The sequence below is a fragment of the Episyrphus balteatus genome, chromosome 2, assembly GCF_945859705.1.
Source record: "Episyrphus balteatus chromosome 2, idEpiBalt1.1, whole genome shotgun sequence".
Classification (NCBI taxonomy): Eukaryota; Metazoa; Arthropoda; class Insecta; order Diptera; family Syrphidae; genus Episyrphus; species Episyrphus balteatus.
The window spans coordinates 100,643,955-100,662,017 of NC_079135.1; the positions used below are offsets into that span (position 1 = coordinate 100,643,955).

General features: G+C 33.0%; 1 protein-coding gene across 1 annotated transcript; it reads left to right on the forward strand.

Moving 5' to 3' along the window:
- Nucleotides 1–1,246: 1,246 nt before the first annotated feature.
- LOC129909610 (uncharacterized) lies at nt 1,247–6,508 on the forward strand. The gene has a single exon (XM_055986683.1). It carries the CDS (start codon nt 1,247–1,249, stop codon nt 6,506–6,508), a length of 5,262 nt encoding a protein of 1,753 aa, XP_055842658.1.
- The last annotated feature ends 11,555 nt before the right edge of the window (nt 6,509–18,063 follow it).

An 18,063-nucleotide genomic window follows, 5' to 3' on the forward strand; every position in this document is an offset into this window, starting at 1 on the left:
TATTCAAATGAAAAAACTATTCAAATGAAAAAACTATCGTTTAAGAAAATTATTTGAATGAAAAAACAATCGTATAAAAAAAAAAACTATTCAAATGAAAAAACTATCGTTTAAGAAAATTATTCAAATGAAAAAACTATCGTTTAAGAAAATGATTTTAATGAAACAACTAGCATTTAGAAAACTATTTGAATGAAAAAACTATCGTATAAAAATACTATTGGAATGAAAAAACTATTCGAATGAAAATAGTAACTAAACTATCTAATGAAAAAACTATTCTAATGAAAATAATAACTAAATGAATGATTTAAAACTATCGAATGAATGAATATTTTACAACTATCGATAGTTTGATAGTTTTTATTCGATAGTTCCCATCACTTATCGTAATGTCATGGAAAAATGTTATCTCAACTTTTTTTTGGTACGAATGCATAACTTGATATATAGTACCTGTTCAGGATTAATCAACAATCAAAATCATTTAATTCATTTATTTTAATTTAAATCAATCAATTCATTCAAATTTACCTTTAAAATCATTCATACTTAAATTCATACAAAAAAAAAATATCATTTATACATTTTGCCAAACATTCAAATCATACACTATGTTATTTCTACAAATTTAAAACTGTCCAGTTATATTTTTTGCCTACTTAAATCTAATGTTAAAACTCATGCACACACACATATCAGTTACACAGTTAATTCATTTTCACTCAAGTTAATCTTGCATTCTCTTTTGTTGCCATATTCTTTTGTGCATTGTAAGTTGAATTTTTTGCAAGCATCGTTCACTTGGATTCGATCGCTCAAGCTGTTAAGAAGTAAATTGGTAAATTGTGTCATTTCAACTATATATTTTTTTTACAACAAATAAAACCATATACAGTCCATTGAAAATTATTTCTCTTTTTTTTTTTTTTTTTTATTCCCAATCATTGTGATCCTTCACGCCGAATAAAAATTGTTTGTGAATCAAAGTGGTATAAAAAGTGGTTGCAATTAAATATAAATACATTCGTCTTTGCTTCACTTGAATTCACACGAATTAAATTCAGAAAGATTATTTAACTTTTCAAATTGTGAAATTTGGGTGAGATTATTATAATTAATATACATTTATCTACTCCCTGTTGGTTTAATTGAACAATTGAACATTTATTATTTTTTTTATTGACTACAATATATATATATACATATATTTTTTTTTAAATATATATTTAACATTGATTGTGCAATGTCGAGTGCATTGAAAGTTAAATGTGGCAATGCCAAAGGGCGTTTAACTCGGGCGGCAGCATTTGTAGAGACAATTGACGAATCTACACCGATAGAAATGCTCGAAATTCGGTTAGGCAAATTAGAAACCGCGTGGACAGAATTTTCTGCACTTCATAATGAAATTCTCGAACAAACCGAAGAAACGGAAGTTGATGAAATCGAAAATGAATTTTCGGCATACGAAACAAAATATTTTGTAACGAATTCTCAAATCGTCAAAGCTATTCGCGAAAGAGTTAATTCCGATGAATTTCCTGCTAAAACATCTGACGCTATAGATCGTTTAGCTGATCAGCAATCTAAATTTCTAGAAAAATTAGAATCGGTTCCGTCGTCTTCCAATGATTCGAATAATACAAAACTTCCTTCGATAACTGTGCCACCATTTAGCGGTAGCTATAAGGATTGGCCCTCATTTCGGGATCTTTTTTTGGGATCCGTTGATACTAGAAAGAATCTTAGTCCAACTCATAAATTTCATTATTTAAAATCCTATTTGCGCGGTGATGCAGCCAATCTTATAAAACACATTGCTATTAGTGATAAAAATTATGAAGAAGCATGGGATCGGTTAGAAAAACGATATGATCGGTGTCAATTAATTGTACAATCATTTATAGAAACTTTTTTGTCGCTTCCTTCTGCAAGTGTCCCTAATGTACAAACCTTAAGAAAAATTTCTGACGGTGCCGATGAAGTCGTGCGTGGGTTAAGTGCTTTGAACAAATCGGGCCGCGACCCATGGCTTATTTATTTGTTATTGAACAAGCTTGATTCCGATTCAAAGCAATCTTGGGCAGAACATATCGGCTCTCGGGAAGACTGCACAATAATTGAATTTTTAGAATTCTTAGAAGAGCGGTGCGATGCTCTTGAAGCATGCCAATCTTTAAATAATCGTTCGGTCATATCGCGTTCAAAGCAATCGAATAGCATTCGGGCACATCTAGCCGGGCCTTCAGATTCATCTTCGCCTTCAAATTCATCTTCGCCATCCAAATGCCCAATGTGTCAAGACAGTCATATCCTTCCACAGTGTTCCAAATTCGTCGCGTTAGACATTGAATCTCGTCGAAACTACGCAAAGACAAATCGTTTATGTTTCAATTGCCTTCGTTCTGGGCATTCGTCTCACAAATGCCATTCGTCGTTTCGTTGTCGCGTGTGCAAATCACGCCATCATTCGCTGGTGCATCCAGTGGAAATCAATACTTCACAATCGTCTTCGAGTTCTTCTAATCAACTTCAATCACCGTTATCAAATATCGCTACATCTAATATACCAGTCATTAATAATCATTCGCTTGAACTAAGCTGTCGTAAGAAGACTCTTCTACCAACCATTTTGGCTAAAATTCAAGACATTCAAGGAAACTTTGTAGACTGTCGGGTGCTTCTTGATTCCGGGTCACAATCTACTTTTATTGTTGAATCTTTGGTTCAAAGACTCGGTATTAAACGAACTCATTCGAAAATTCCTATCCTCGGTTTATCATCAACGGAAGTGGGATATACCAAAGGACGCATATCCTTAAATATTCATTCTCGTTTCAACTCGTCACATTTGTTCGTTGATGCCTTTATTCTTGACAAATTAACTTCAAATCTACCATCTAAATCTATTGACATTTCTTCTTGGTCTTATATTTCAAATCTTGAACTCGCTGATCCAAGCTTCCACATCGCTGCTCCTATCGATATTCTTCTTGGTGGTGATAAGCTTTGGAGTATTATTAAAGATGGACAAATTCGAGGTCCTGATGGTTATCCAATCGCCCAAAGTACTTCGTTTGGGTGGGTCATTACGGGACAGTTCTTCGAAGCAGAAGAATCAGACCACTTTATTTCGTGTCACTCAACTATCGACATAGATGTCGCTATGCAACGTCTCTGGGAACTTGAGGAAGTTGCCCCAGCTAATCTTGCAATCGTGGTCGACCAAGCTGAAGAACACTTTCGCCAGACATTTTCTCGTTCTCCAGATTGGAAATATGTAGTTCAGCTTCCATTTAAATCACCAAACCCGTCTTTTGAAAATACTCTTTCACTCGCTGTTTCTCGTCTCTATGCAATGGAACGTCGTTTTAATCAAAATCCAAAATTGCGAGAGTTATATTCTAACTTCATGCGAGAATATATTGACTTAGGTCATATGACTCGAATCCCTCGAGAAGAAATTAAGGTTGCCAATGGCAGGTGTTTTTATCTCCCTCATCATGCGGTCTTGAAACCGGACAGCTCGTCCACAAAACTACGTGTGGTTTTCGATGGCTCAGCTAAAGACTCAACGGGAAAGTCTTTGAACAGTACTCTGTTAGTAGGCCCTCCGATTCAGCGCGATCTGATAGGTGTGTGTTTACGCTTTCGACAACATTCTTTCGTTTTCACAGCAGACGTGGTTAAAATGTTTCGCCAAATTTGGATAGAGGATCAACACGCTGATTACCAGCGGATTGTTTGGCGCGATTCTCCTTCCAAAGAAATTGAACACTACCGTTTATGTACCGTTACATACGGTACAGCACCCGCTCCGTTTTTGTCTGTTCGCATTCTAAAACAGCTTGCAGAAGATTATAGATCCCAGTATCCAAAAGCAGCCCGTGTTCTTTTGGAAGATGTTTACGTTGATGACGTGATGACAGGGGCAAAATCCACCAAGGAACTCATCGAATTGCGGTTGGAATTAGTTGCTCTTTTGTCAATGGCAAAACTTCAGCTGCGAAAATGGAGCTCTAACTGTTGGCCACTTCTTGCTTCCCTTCCAAAGGAAGATTGTGAGTATTCTTTCTTTGATACAGAACGCTCAAAATCGTTTGTTAAGGTACTTGGTATGCACTGGAACCCTTCAAGTGATGAATATGCTTTTCGTATGTCAAAAGTACTTCCAACCATTTCATTGACGAGGCGTTCATTGTTGTCAGAAGTGTCGAGGATATTTGACCCATTAGGACTGTTAGCACCGTCAGTCGTGCTTTTCAAAATCCTATTTCAGGAACTCTGGTCTTCAGAGTTAAAATTAGGATGGGACGACCCGCTGCCTTCGGGATTAGCTGATCGATGGGCAAAGTATAGAGAAGAGCTTCCATTTTTTGAGCAGGTTAGAATCCCGAGAAACTTGTTTGAATCTTCGTTCAACGACATAGAGCTTCACGGGTTTTGTGATGCATCCTCGCGCGCGTACGGTGCTGTTTTATATACCCGGTGTAAAATTGCTGAAGGTGTCTACCAAATAACCATAATTGCAGCCAAAACCAAAGTCGCTCCACTGAAGCCGATTTCAATCCCTCGTCTGGAGCTCTGTGGAGCCCTTCTTTTAGTTCGCCTGTTCAACTTAATCAACTCATCGCTTTCGTATAAATTTTCAAAAACTGTGGCTTGGTGCGACTCTGAAATTGTCTTGCACTGGCTCTCTTCTCCTCCTCGTCGCTGGGTTACTTTCGTCGCCAACAGAACCGCTGCTATACTGGAAGTTACACCAAGAAGTTGCTGGCGCCATATTTCATCAGAGTCAAATCCAGCAGATTGTGCGTCGCGCGGTGTTATTCCGTCTAATCTCCCGAACCATCCCCTTTGGTGGACTGGCCCATCATGGTTGTGTCTGGAGGAAAGTGCATGGCCTGAACAAAAATTCGTGACCTTACAACAAGAAAACAACGATATATTACTCGAGCAAAGACTATCTCCGCTCCAAGTGCTTCAAACCTCAGCGGAAAATTTTGATGTCATCGATCACATAATCAGCAAGACCTCGTCGTGGTTTCGAATGCAAAGAATACTCGCGTACGTCATTCGCTTTATATTCAATTATCTGTGTGAAAAATCTAAACCTAAACGTCAGCGTCGTACCTCGTATCTAACTCTTAAAGAAATTCATGTCGCCAAAACAACCATAATTAAATCGGTCCAACTAACATCATTCAGTGAAGATATTCGTACCCTAATACTCAAAAAAGAACTACCCCTAAAATCCAGACTTCTCAAATATGCCCCTTTCCTTGACAACAAAGGTCTTCTAAGAGTAGGAGGAAGAATTAAAAATGCTAACATAAATTTTAATATAAAACATCCTTATATTCTCCCAAATAATAACCTTTCCTCTCTCATTATAGAAGATATCCATAAAGGTAACCTTCATCCAGGAGTTTCTGCAACATTCGCCATAGTCAGACAGCAGTTTTGGATTTTGGGATGTCGAAATTCTATCCGCAAGATCGTTTTCCACTGTAAAAGATGCTTTAAGTTGCGTAAAGGTACCACTTCGCAGCTAATGGGTGATTTACCGTCGCAAAGGATCTCGCAAAGTCGTCCCTTTTCGCATACTGGATGCGATTATGTAGGGCCATTCAACATCAAATTCTCCAGGGGTCGCAATCCAAAGACGTCGAAGGCTTACATATGCCTATTTGTGTGTATGGCCACTAAAGCCATCCACCTCGAACTAGTGAGTGACCTCACTTCCGAAGCGTTTCTTGCCGCCTTTCGTCGATTTGTGTCTCGTCGTGGCCTTTGTTCGAATGTTTACTCGGACAATGGAACCAATTTCCAAGGCGCACGTCGATGTCTCAACGAGATGCACAAGTTGGTATTATCTGAAGCTTACAATGAAGATGTTGCAACGTCACTTGCTAAGGACAACATCGCTTGGCACTTCATTCCACCATCGTCACCCCACTTTGGTGGCCTTTGGGAGGCTGGGGTGAAGTCCGTCAAGTTTCACCTTCGACGAGTCGTCGGAGCAACGATTCTTACATTTGAAGAACTGTACACTGTTCTCACTCAGATCGAAGCTGTTCTGAATTCTCGTCCTCTTTGTGTTATATCAGATCAAGATTTAAACCCTCTAACTCCAGCTCATTTTCTTATAGGTGAACCATTTACCGCTGTCCCGGAGCCAACCACTTTAAACACGCCAATAAATCGACTCTCACACTGGAATCACCTTCAAAATATGGTACAAGGGTTTTGGAAACGGTGGCACATGGAATATATCACCACGCTTCAAGAACGGCCAAAGTGGAAGCAGCAGACCCCAAACCTAAAACCAGGGGACCTTGTCATAATAAAGGAGCCAAATCTTCCGCCAACAAAGTGGCTACTTGGCAAAATTACAGCAACAACTCTAGGTACAGATGGTCGAGTACGAGTTGCAACCGTAAAAACGAGTGGTGGAACCTTTGTTCGAGCAATCACCAAGCTGGCAGTTGTACCCATGTCCTGAAACTCGTTCCAGGGGGGCCGGGATGTTCAGGATTAATCAACAATCAAAATCATTTAATTCATTTATTTTAATTTAAATCAATCAATTCATTCAAATTTACCTTTAAAATCATTCATACTTAAATTCATACAAAAAAAAAAATATCATTTATACATTTTGCCAAACATTCAAATCATACACTATGTTATTTCTACAAATTTAAAACTGTCCAGTTATATTTTTTGCCTACTTAAATCTAATGTTAAAACTCATGCACACACACATATCAGTTACACAGTTAATTCATTTTCACTCAAGTTAATCTTGCATTCTCTTTTGTTGCCATATTCTTTTGTGCATTGTAAGTTGAATTTTTTGCAAGCATCGTTCACTTGGATTCGATCGCTCAAGCTGTTAAGACTGGGTTCCCTTTTTCAGCAAAGTCAAATCTCATGTAAAAGCATTTGTGTGTATTAGTGAATGTGTTTCGCTCTCTCGCCATCGAATTCTCTGGTTTTTTACTCTCAGGATGTTGGTTATGGGTTTTCATTCATTGTCTCTTTGTGAGATCGCCATCGCACTCACGCTTGCGGGGTGACATGCAAGTGGATGTAGGTATACATAGATCTTTATATAGATATGGTGTTTGTGGTCGAAAACTGGTTTGAAATTCAATATTTTCATGAAAGATTTCTGGAGTGTATATCTATTTATTTTTGAAATGAAAAAGAAACTTGTTTCCATGTTGCTGTTGTGGATGGCATTTGACTTTTTTGTGTATCAGAGAAATTTTTTGCATTATAATAATAATTATAGTTGTTCAGCGGAGAAGCAGGTAGAGGATTTGTTATGTGGGTGCATTGATATAATATACTTGACAGTATCCTTTGTGTAGTTTGTATAAAAATATGAGTAGATGCGCAGAAGGATTGATTTTCAGGTTCTTGCTCACTTTTGAGTTGTTCTTCGTTGATAAATTTTTTGTCTCGCACTACTTACAATAGGTATATAGAATGTTTAGGTGCTTATGTGTATGTTGTTTGAGGATGGACTCGATATCAATCCAATTTACTTTCAACACCTTTTTAATAAAGATTTTTTTTAAAGTCAGCAATGTAATGAACTCAGTTCGTAACTGAATCGATTTTGTTTTTTATTTACTACATTATTAGGAAACAAAAATAAGGCAGCATTAATAACTTATAAGTTACTTTTTTTTAAACCTTGAAATTAATTTTTCAATTATGTAATCAAAGTTTAGGGAAGTTTTCAAAAATAATTTTCAATCTCAACACTTTGAAAAAAAAATGATCTATTTTTTCAAACTGATATTTTATTTATAAATTCAGATAGGCATTAGCTACTTTTTTGCTTGTTTCCTCAGTAGGTGTAATTTTAAAAACTTTGTTTTTGCTAAGGAAACATACTGAGCATCTTCACCTATTCAAAACTATTTCTATAAATACCATCAGGTGCATTCTAACCACAAATACACTTATATAACCCTTTACACATTCCCCCGCGAAAATATAACTATTATACCTACAAACCTACAAAAAAAACCGAATCCGCAACATATAAACAAAGACTATGAAAAACAAAACGATATATTTATATTATATAACCCCGCACGCACGCGCGAGTGTAGTATAATAAACAATACAACCCAGAAATCAACCTAAATATAGAAATCAATCATTGTGCACAAGCACATGTCAAATGTCAATACACATTTTTACACACAAACAAATGCATACCACATATCTAATCCTTTACCTATATCCCCGCACGAGCGATGTGAATATTACACAATGCAAAGAATTTCGCTGACACCAAAAAAAAAAAACCCAAAAGTGTCAACTCGCAACCGCGGGTGCGATATTATAAACACGAAATGAATTGTTAGAAAAAACCCAAGAGTCAACAAGAACAAAACAACCCTTTTTGAAAACAAAAGATAATGATCTTGCAAAAAATATCTACTATCTACCTACTCTCTGCAGCATCTTCATAATTTCATGAATGATTTCTGCCTGCCTGAGTGAGGAAATAGGAAACAAAAAAAAAAAGTACATATTATGTAAACACAAAAAACAAAAACAAAATATAACGAGAAAATGAGAGCGCAAGAGCAAGTTTTTTTTCAATAAATAGAAAAGAACAGAAAAAAAGAGTTCATTAGCGCCAGCTTATGCGTGGCATTCTTTTGAACTAAATTTGCATGTGTGCGTGATCAATGGAATTTTCAAAGTAAAAAAAGCTAAAATAGACACTTTTTCAACAATTTATATTAAAAATACTGTGAGCAAAAATATATATTTTTTTTTTGAAACTGATTTGAAATATAATGAAAAAAAATAATAAAAATAAATTGTGGATGCTTTGACTGCCCCTTCCTCAAAAACAGATTGCAAATATTGGTTTATTAAAATCAAATTTTTAGTGTGTAAATAAAAAAAATATTTTTTTTTGGCAAACGGGTTGCATGAACAACTTTATTAACTTCTCATTAAAAAATACAAAAACATTTTAAAAAATAATCACGCTTTGCCCCACGACCAAAATGCTAAAAAAGTGCATTTTGACACCTTTCCTTCAAATTAACCGTTCAAACTAACTTCAAATTAAATTTTAGAAATTTTATTGGATTCTCCTAATTTCCCTTTATTGTTTTCTTTTTGTTTCATCTAAAAACACTAATAAACGGTAAAGTTATTCTAAGAAGAGTGAGTAAAAAAGCATGAAATTACAACAAATTAACGAAGCTTTTTTTCTAATAAAAAAAAAAAAAAAAAAAATCTGTTTCACGCGTTGCATGAAAACACATTTGATCATTATAAAACAAAAAAAAAAAAAATAAAAAGTTTATAAACAACGGTGCCCCAACCACAATTCTGATTCAATCTAAATTTGCAGGAAAAAAATCATTTTCGACCCATATAAAAATCGCACAAGAAATGTTTCTAAAATTTAAATGATGCAAAAATATTCGTACGTTTATTACCTTTTCAAAAAAGTACGTTTCATAAGATTATCTTATAAACTGCAAAAGTTATACAACAATTAGTCAACCATCTTCCATTAAAATGCTATGGAAACCCCCCCTTAAGAAGTAAATTGGTAAATTGTGTCATTTCAACTATATATTTTTTTTACAACAAATAAAACCATATACAGTCCATTGAAAATTATTTCTCTTTTTTTTTTTTTTTTTATTCCCAATCAGTACCTATATCGCAAGTAAAAAGGAAGTTAAAAAAATTGATATGCAATTTAAACGGAAATATTTACGGGCAAACAAAAACAAAATTTCAATAAAACTCATTTGAATTTGTTTTTTAATTCAAAAATAATTTTTTTTTTAATTTTTCTTAGTATTATTGTCTAAAGTTAGAGTAGGTACAAAGAACACAAAGTACACAAAGAAAAATAATTTTTTTTTTTTAATTTAAAAAAAGCGACCATAGGGTAAAACTATACAATACGCCCCACTTTTTTTGAATCTTCAATAAAACAAAAAAAATAAAGGAAAATAATAGTTTTTTTGGTAAATATAAAAAGTATAGTCTTTTTTCTTACTTTTGGCATATTCATTAGACTGATTCAAAAAAAAATTTTTTTTTTCTTTTGTTCAAAGCATTGTTGAAAATATTGTTGGAAATGACGAAAAAAAATACTGTAAAAGTTTTAGCCCTTAATGTTAACATTTAGTACCGCCGCATCGCAAATTTCTATTTCCCATATGATTTGTATGGGAAAGATTGTGTATTTGTGTTTAGAATTTTTTATCTTTTTAATGGGTCATCAAAAAGGCTAGATTTAATCATTTTCTTGTATAAATTCTAAACACAAATACACAATCTTTCCCATACAAATCGTATGGGAAATAGAAATTTGCGATGCGGCGGCGGTACTAAATGTTAACATTAAGGGCTAAAACTTTTACAGTATTTTTTTTTCGTCATTTCCAACAATATTTTCAACAATGCTTTGAACAAAAAAAAATAAAATGCACGACTGGGGCCGCACGTACTTGCTCTTGTAGTTCAAAGTATCTATATCTTAGATAACTATTGGAAATTAAAGATTTTCGTTAAATTTTGAAAAAAAAAAAATAAAAGTAAAAAAATTTAAACTTTTTTTTTTTTTCAAAACATTTTAGATTTTTTTTTACATTTTACACTTCGAAATGACAAGAAATATCTGTCTGCAAATTTTGAATAAAATTGGCTTAGTCTTTAATGAAATATACGACATTAACTAAAAAATGCATCAATTTAGCAGAAAACGGCAACGCCATACCGTTCTATGAAATTTTTGGTGAAAAACTAAAAACGCAGTTTTGTTAGACTCAATAAGACTATAAAGAATACCAAATTTAATCGAAATCGTTAGAGTCGTTTTCGAGAAAATTGCAATAACTCATTAACGATACACGGGAAGAGCCGACATTAGCGATTAAAAAAAAAGAAATTTCCACTATCCGTATTTTTTGAGAAAAACTAAAAACGCAGTTATATTAGATATACGTACAGCATTACTTGTGTCAAATTTAATCAAAATCATTAGAGCCGTTTTCGAGAAAATTGCAATACCTCAAAAAGTTTGTATGGGAGGTATACGTTCAAGGCGAGATATTAAAAAACAAAAAAAAAAACCAACCGTGGAAATTACGAAATAATCATCTGTACCAAATTTCAAGAAAATTCGTCCACCTGTTTAGGCTGCAGCTTCTTGTACACCTTTTTTTGACGACGCACAGACGCACCGACGCACAGACCGACGGACGTCATGACGAAAACCACTTTTTCAAACTTCTTTATTATCGTAATATTAGTTTTGATTAAAACCTCGAATTATTTTTTTGACACGAAACCAATACTTTCCCTATAGAGCAAGTAAACATTTTTTTTGAATCAGTCTAATATTCATATGTACTAAAATATGTCAGCATATATTTTATATAAATCGTTTAAAAAAAGTTCAAGTGGGGCGTTTTGTAACTCATTTGCTGGTTAAAACGCCCCACACCAGTGACAAAACGCCCCTAAGGAAAAAGTAGGTACAAATGTATTAAATTAGAAAAAATAAATTATTTGATTTTGGAATATTGAATTTTGCGATGCTTTGCGGCCGCAAATGTTGCAATCTGGTATGTATACATGGTAAAAAAAACTCGTTCAACGCCATATGGCAAGATATGCGCTGAATACTAAACTTCTTTTAAACGGTCCTGTAATAATTTTCGTTTTTGACCATAATTTGCCGCAGTGTCGTCCTTTTGTAATTTAATGCAATTCTTAAGCATATAGCAAATAAAAAAAAATATTGATCAGTATTTTACTTCATAATCTACTGGGGCGTATTATACTCACTGTACTGGGGCGTTTTGTAAATTTCGAAGTGCAATACGCGCATTCAAAAATATAGCAACCCAAACTGATTTCAAGGAATTACCAAAAAAGAACTAAGAAGCCCATTTTTTGAACTTTCTAAATATATATACCAATTTGATATGGTCTTTATACTTCCTGAAAAAATGAAATTTTGTCTGCGCTCTCCGCAATATGTTTTGGTGCCAAATTTTTGTTTTGCAGTTTTTTTCTTTTCAGGGTACACAGAATACTACAATTGACGAGCAACTTAAATTAGTTTGAACAGTTTTCGTTTTGTTTGCTTAACAACACCTGTGTGCGTACGAGACTGGTGGGGCGTTTTGTAAACTGGGGCGTATTGTATGGTTTTACCCTATTTGAAAAATTACAAAGATTATTTAAATCAAAATTATTAGGGCCTTATTTTTTTTTTGTACATAGCTAAATCCATTTAAAATTGTAAAATTCATCTGTAACTAATTTTTTCATCATTATAGGTATATTCGAGAAAAATATATATATTTTGTACGTATTAAAAACGTCAAAAAGTTCATAGGTATCGTGAAAACACTAAACATTTTGATTTTGACACAAATTTTTTAATGCAAATTTAAAAAAAATATAAACCAATACAATTATGTACATCAAAAATATTGGGGGTGTACTTTGAGATGAAAATAGCAAAATTTTAACACTTTAGGAAACAACGGACACCCTAATGTACAAAAAATAAGGATTAATTTTTATAAATAAAAAGCCATTTAGTTCTCTTTTATTATTTTTATTTTTTCACACTGCTGGTACCTTTATGCAATACCTATACAAAAGATCCAATTATAACATAAGTTGTCTTTCCATTTCCTGAAAAACATATCAGCACTCCTTGCACTCTTCGCTGTTTATGTACCTAGTAGCTAAAGCCATACAAAATTGACATTTTTTCTTCATTTTTATTCACAGTGCAATCCTTATTCTGCCTTGAACATTTCTATCGCGTTTCGGTCGCATACACATTTATCATTCTCTGCCAATGAGCAATCAATTTGCAAAAGGTGTCCAATACTGCACCGCATTCATTAACTACAGAGATTTCATCCTTTGCTCCAACAATTAGGATATCAAATGCCTTAAATCACAAAATATAGAGAGACTCCTAGGATTTGTCAAAGCCATTTGGCCATCAACTCTAAATGAATGTGACACTCCCCTGGATCCAATGTGAATTCAGAACGATTTATAAAAAAAAAAAAAAAATCAAAATTGGCACCTTGCCAAAGTGTTTCCCTCTTCTTTATGTATTTTTTTTTTTCTCCTTCATTTGGACAATGGGGTCGGTTTATTAAACTATCCTCACTCGGCGACATCTTAATGAAAGGCGATAAAATCAAGTGCAGACAGGATTTTCTGGAAAAACTGAAAGACACCCCCTTTGTGGAAGTAATTTACTCTCTTTAAATTTATTCTGAAATCCTTTTTTAATTGTTGAAAATTAAAAAATTCCTTCGAAAGATCATAATTTTTACGTTAAAGAGCTGAAGGGAAACTCCTTGTCTGTTGTGAACGACATGGAGGATTTTTTATCCTTTCTACAGAGGAAGAAAGAAAGAGTTGACTAACTTTATAGCGAGTTTTCAGATATTTCCTATGGCCGTTTGACACTCCAATAAGTCGAAAATTTGTTGATATATTCAAAAAGAGGATAATTTAAATAACTAAGAAAAACAAAATATCCTTTAAAAAAAATTTTGCGAACATGGAGAATTCAATGTTTGTCTTTAGAACACAACCACAAAATACTTACTCCCACCTTTTAAGTATAAGGTTCTTTGACACACAACAATAAATACACAAACACACTCAAAGTGTTGCAAGGATATTATTTCATCACTCGCCGTCTCTTTCGAAGGACTTGATATATGCACTTGCTGGAGTATCATTGTTCTATCAGAGGACACTCTTGTTTATAAGCTTTACTTTTTGGAAAATGCCCTTGGGAAGTTGTTTTAGAACAGGGCAACATATTTGCATAGAAATCGTTTAGGAAGTACACATTTCCAACTTAGCATCTTTCTCTATATCTGCTATCTCTCTCTTTCACTTTGTAAATTCAATTTATTCTTGCTTCCGTTTTTGCTGGTAACAAGTGCATCATGTTGATTTGGATTTGTTGGAAAATATGTTTTTGTCCTAGTTGTTGTGTGATGGTGTCTTGACCTAAGTATAAGTATTGAAAGATATGAGATCTTCACCTTTAGGGACTACACAAAATTTGGTTTGCATTTGCAATGAATTTTGTGTGTAGGCGGTATGCAGATGTTTTGATTCCAAACAAGGACATCAAAATATATACAAGACAAATGATTTTCGTTGTGTTTAATTTTGGTAATGAAAAACAAATTTACAATTGCAAAATGTTATTTGTGGATAGGTTAATGTTTGGAGTTTCTTCATTAATACGTAGATTTAATATAAATATTTGATATAGTTGCATGTGTGGCAAATGGAAAGCAAATACTTAATATTTGATGAAATGACAGTTAATATAAAAAAAAAAATAAAAAAAAATATAATACCTATATCAATCATCAAAATACTGAATCTTATAAGAGTTATATGGGGAAGTACATCGTCAAGGGTGAGATACTTACACAAGAAATTTATAGTTTCCTTTTAATTTTCCACTCATAATTCTTATAAAAAATTCTGTTAATTTTACATAATATTAACCGTGCATAAGACAACTTAATTATTTTTAAAAATAGGGAGAATATTTTTATCTGTCATGGCTGTGAACTGTAAACTTTAAACAAAAGAAATTTGGTTTCTATTTCAAAATTTCTTTTGTCATTTTTATATAACTTTCTTTTTTTTCATTTAAATTATATGTTTACATATTTTTGTATTAAAAAAAAAAATATTTAAAACTGTGTACCTACTAAAATCGAAATAAAAAAAATGTTTTTTTTTTGTGTATTGTTTCAAAATCCAAAAATTGGCTTAAAAACTACGACAGAATTTTTAACTCTGTGAAGTCTCATTAAATTAAAAATTAACGCCAGAAAAAGATACGAGGACATCATTTGGTTTCACTATTGTAAAAAAAAAAAAAAAACATTTTTACCATGAAAAAGTGGTTGAAAAAATGTTACACATACGCCCCAGTGACCACATAAGTTCAAACTTTGCACAAACATTGATAGAATATTTTATATCGTGGACAAAATAATACCAATTAGAAAATTATGCTCTTACAAATTATGATTGTTTTCCTATGAAATAGTTTAAAACCAATAACTGAAACAAAAAAAAAGTTAAGTAAACTGAGATGAATTTAGAAAAAGGTCAAAAAGGTGTTTCCTAAACAAAAAGTGATATAAAAAAGATTAATACTGGAATTGATAGATATTGATATATAAAAGTCACACATACAAACAAAAAATGTTAACAATCAGTAACTCGAGATATGGACGTTTAAAAGTCAAAATCGTAAAATTCGATGTTTGAGAAATAACACGGTGTAACACTCAAAATATACGCGGGCGGAGACCTATCAGGTTTTGTAGAGCTAGTCGCACTGAATACGAAACGGTATTTGAAAATCCCCTAACACCCCCAAAATCTGGAGTTACGGGCAAAAAACGATTTTTTGGACCTTCGCCCATTGAAAAAATTCTAGCTTCTACAATTTTTTACCCATTAACAGTTTCTGATAGAAGATAAATATACCTTTTCAACAATGTATAAAACATGTAACTCAGTTAAACCACTTAGAATTAATAAGCTATCAAAGTTCAAAACTTCCATTTTTTTCGTCATTTGCCCAACTTCGGCATCAATTTAAAGTATATGTTTTCAAAACAACATGCTATTTAAAAAATATATTCTAAAATTATATCTATTTCTCAATCAATCGAGGTAATTTTAATGAAAATTACTTCAAAATTGGCTTAGAAAAAAAATTTTTTCGATTTTAACCCAGATACAGAAATTCGAACTTTTAGGTATAGAACAAAAATGTTGTTTTGGCACGTAGTAGGATAACTTGGGCGCCAGGATTTGATTATTAACCAAAAATCAGCAGGAAGGTATTTGAAATAAAGTTAATGTTATTAAGATAGAAAAAAGAAATCAACTTGACACGCAGGTATCTGACAAATTTTTGATATTTTTCTTGTGATCTAGCAAGGTCATACGTTTTGTAGGGCAAATTGAATAAATTAAAACTGAATACTTCGGTTTTCAAAATACCTCCAAAATCTGGATTTAGGGACAAAAAAAACAGTTTTTAAGACCTTCAAACACTCTAGCCTCGTCAATTTTCAAACGATTTTTATAAAAAATATGTAATTTTTTAGTATGCTAAAAAGTGACGTTCAAGTGGAAAAAATGTCGAAAAAACACTATTTTTAAAATTCTTGAGCTTATGAAATTTAGGTTTTTAACTATCTTCTTTTAAAAACAGGTTCAAAAATTGAAATCAGTTGAAAATTGACGGTACTTTCAAAGTAAATATTAACAACTATTTTCCTGTCATAGTACCGTCTTCTTTTTCTTTTAATTACTCAAATTCAACGAAAATATAAGGTAATATAATTTTAATTTAATATAATTTTCGAAAAACACATTTTTATTAAAAAATTGGAGATCAATTTTTGTATGATTTTTCTTTAAAACTTTTTTTAACGGTTCTAACGATTTATTTTTTTTATCAAAAAACTCCTTTTTCTAAATAAATCAAATTGCATACCTACTTGCATCACCTGTCATAACCAAAATTGGTATAGGATTGTCATTTCTTCAACCAACATCTCCCATTTTCCATCCAGCCCACTAAGATCATCAAAGAAAAAACTAAGAATCTGACATAAGAAAACAATTACTCACAGCTACTTGTCAAATGCATTCAATTTTTTAATGCACACTCCCTAACCTTCATTACCTATAACCACCGTCTTCATTGAATTTCACGAACAAGGTACCTTTTGCTTTTGCAGTATCCAATAGGAATCATAATTCATCCTTCAATTCACATCCACAATATAAAATTGAAGCAAAAAAAAAAAAAATTCATACCTCAGGAAAACCAAACTCTAAGAACGGAATAATAAAGTATCCAAAAGAGGAAAGCAAAAAAAAATCTTATCCTTTTCCAAAAATCCTAACATTAAAACGGGAAAGCATTGAATAGAGATAAAAAGATCCTTCAGTTTCGTCCAAAAATACTGTTCTTCTTCAATCCTCTCCTCATTCTCATTTCATAATCCACTTTTCAAATTGTTCACTGTAATGTAAAACCTTTCGCAGGACGACTAAGTAAATTATCTGGAACTAATGACACTGACAGGGCACACAGAGATGAAAATCATACAAAAAAGGACTTACGTTCTGTTCTCTTTTGCAATGCCAGGTTTTGGCACCAAATATGCAAAACTAAAGGGTTAATGGGTCGTTCGTGGGACTATTAAGCAAAGCCAGCACCTCATCATACATACGATCGTGGGATTGAAGGCATAAGGACACCGACCGACCGACGAGTAAGTAAAGTAGTGCCAAAAATTGTTGGTCGACTCTTTAATTGATTTTCCATGCATCATCATTCTTTTGTTTGAGTTTTTGGATGAGAGAGTTGAACAAGAGTAACCAGTTACAGTTTAACCAGTAATGATGATTTGAATGCCAAGAAGAAGAGTCCTTTTTTTTTTTTGTTTGACAGAAAAGTTACTGGATTCGTGTGCTGACAAAAAGAATCATTATCCTAATCTATATTCATCATTCGTCCTAGAAAGATTGGACAAACAACTGCATTTGTGTTCAAAATTACAGTTATCGAACTTCACAAAAGCACCATTGTTGTATAATAATTTGCCTTCTCTAGAGACCATCATAAGGATGAAAACCACACAAAATTTACAAGTTGTTTGTATTTAAATTTCACAAAGTACCAATACCCATTCAAATTCCAAACTCCAAAAAAAATTTTATTTTTTTTTTTTTCGAACGACATCGAATTTCGGCAGAAAGAAAAAAAGGATTTCTTCTATCACAACACAAGCGAATGAATTGAATGAACTAACAACAACAAAAACAACAATGAAAACAACTGAAAACGAACAAAAGTAACAGACCAATTCTCGAAATTGTTTTCGTGACTCAAATTTTCACCAGGGACGTGTTTGGAAAGCATATGATGCGATTTTCCTT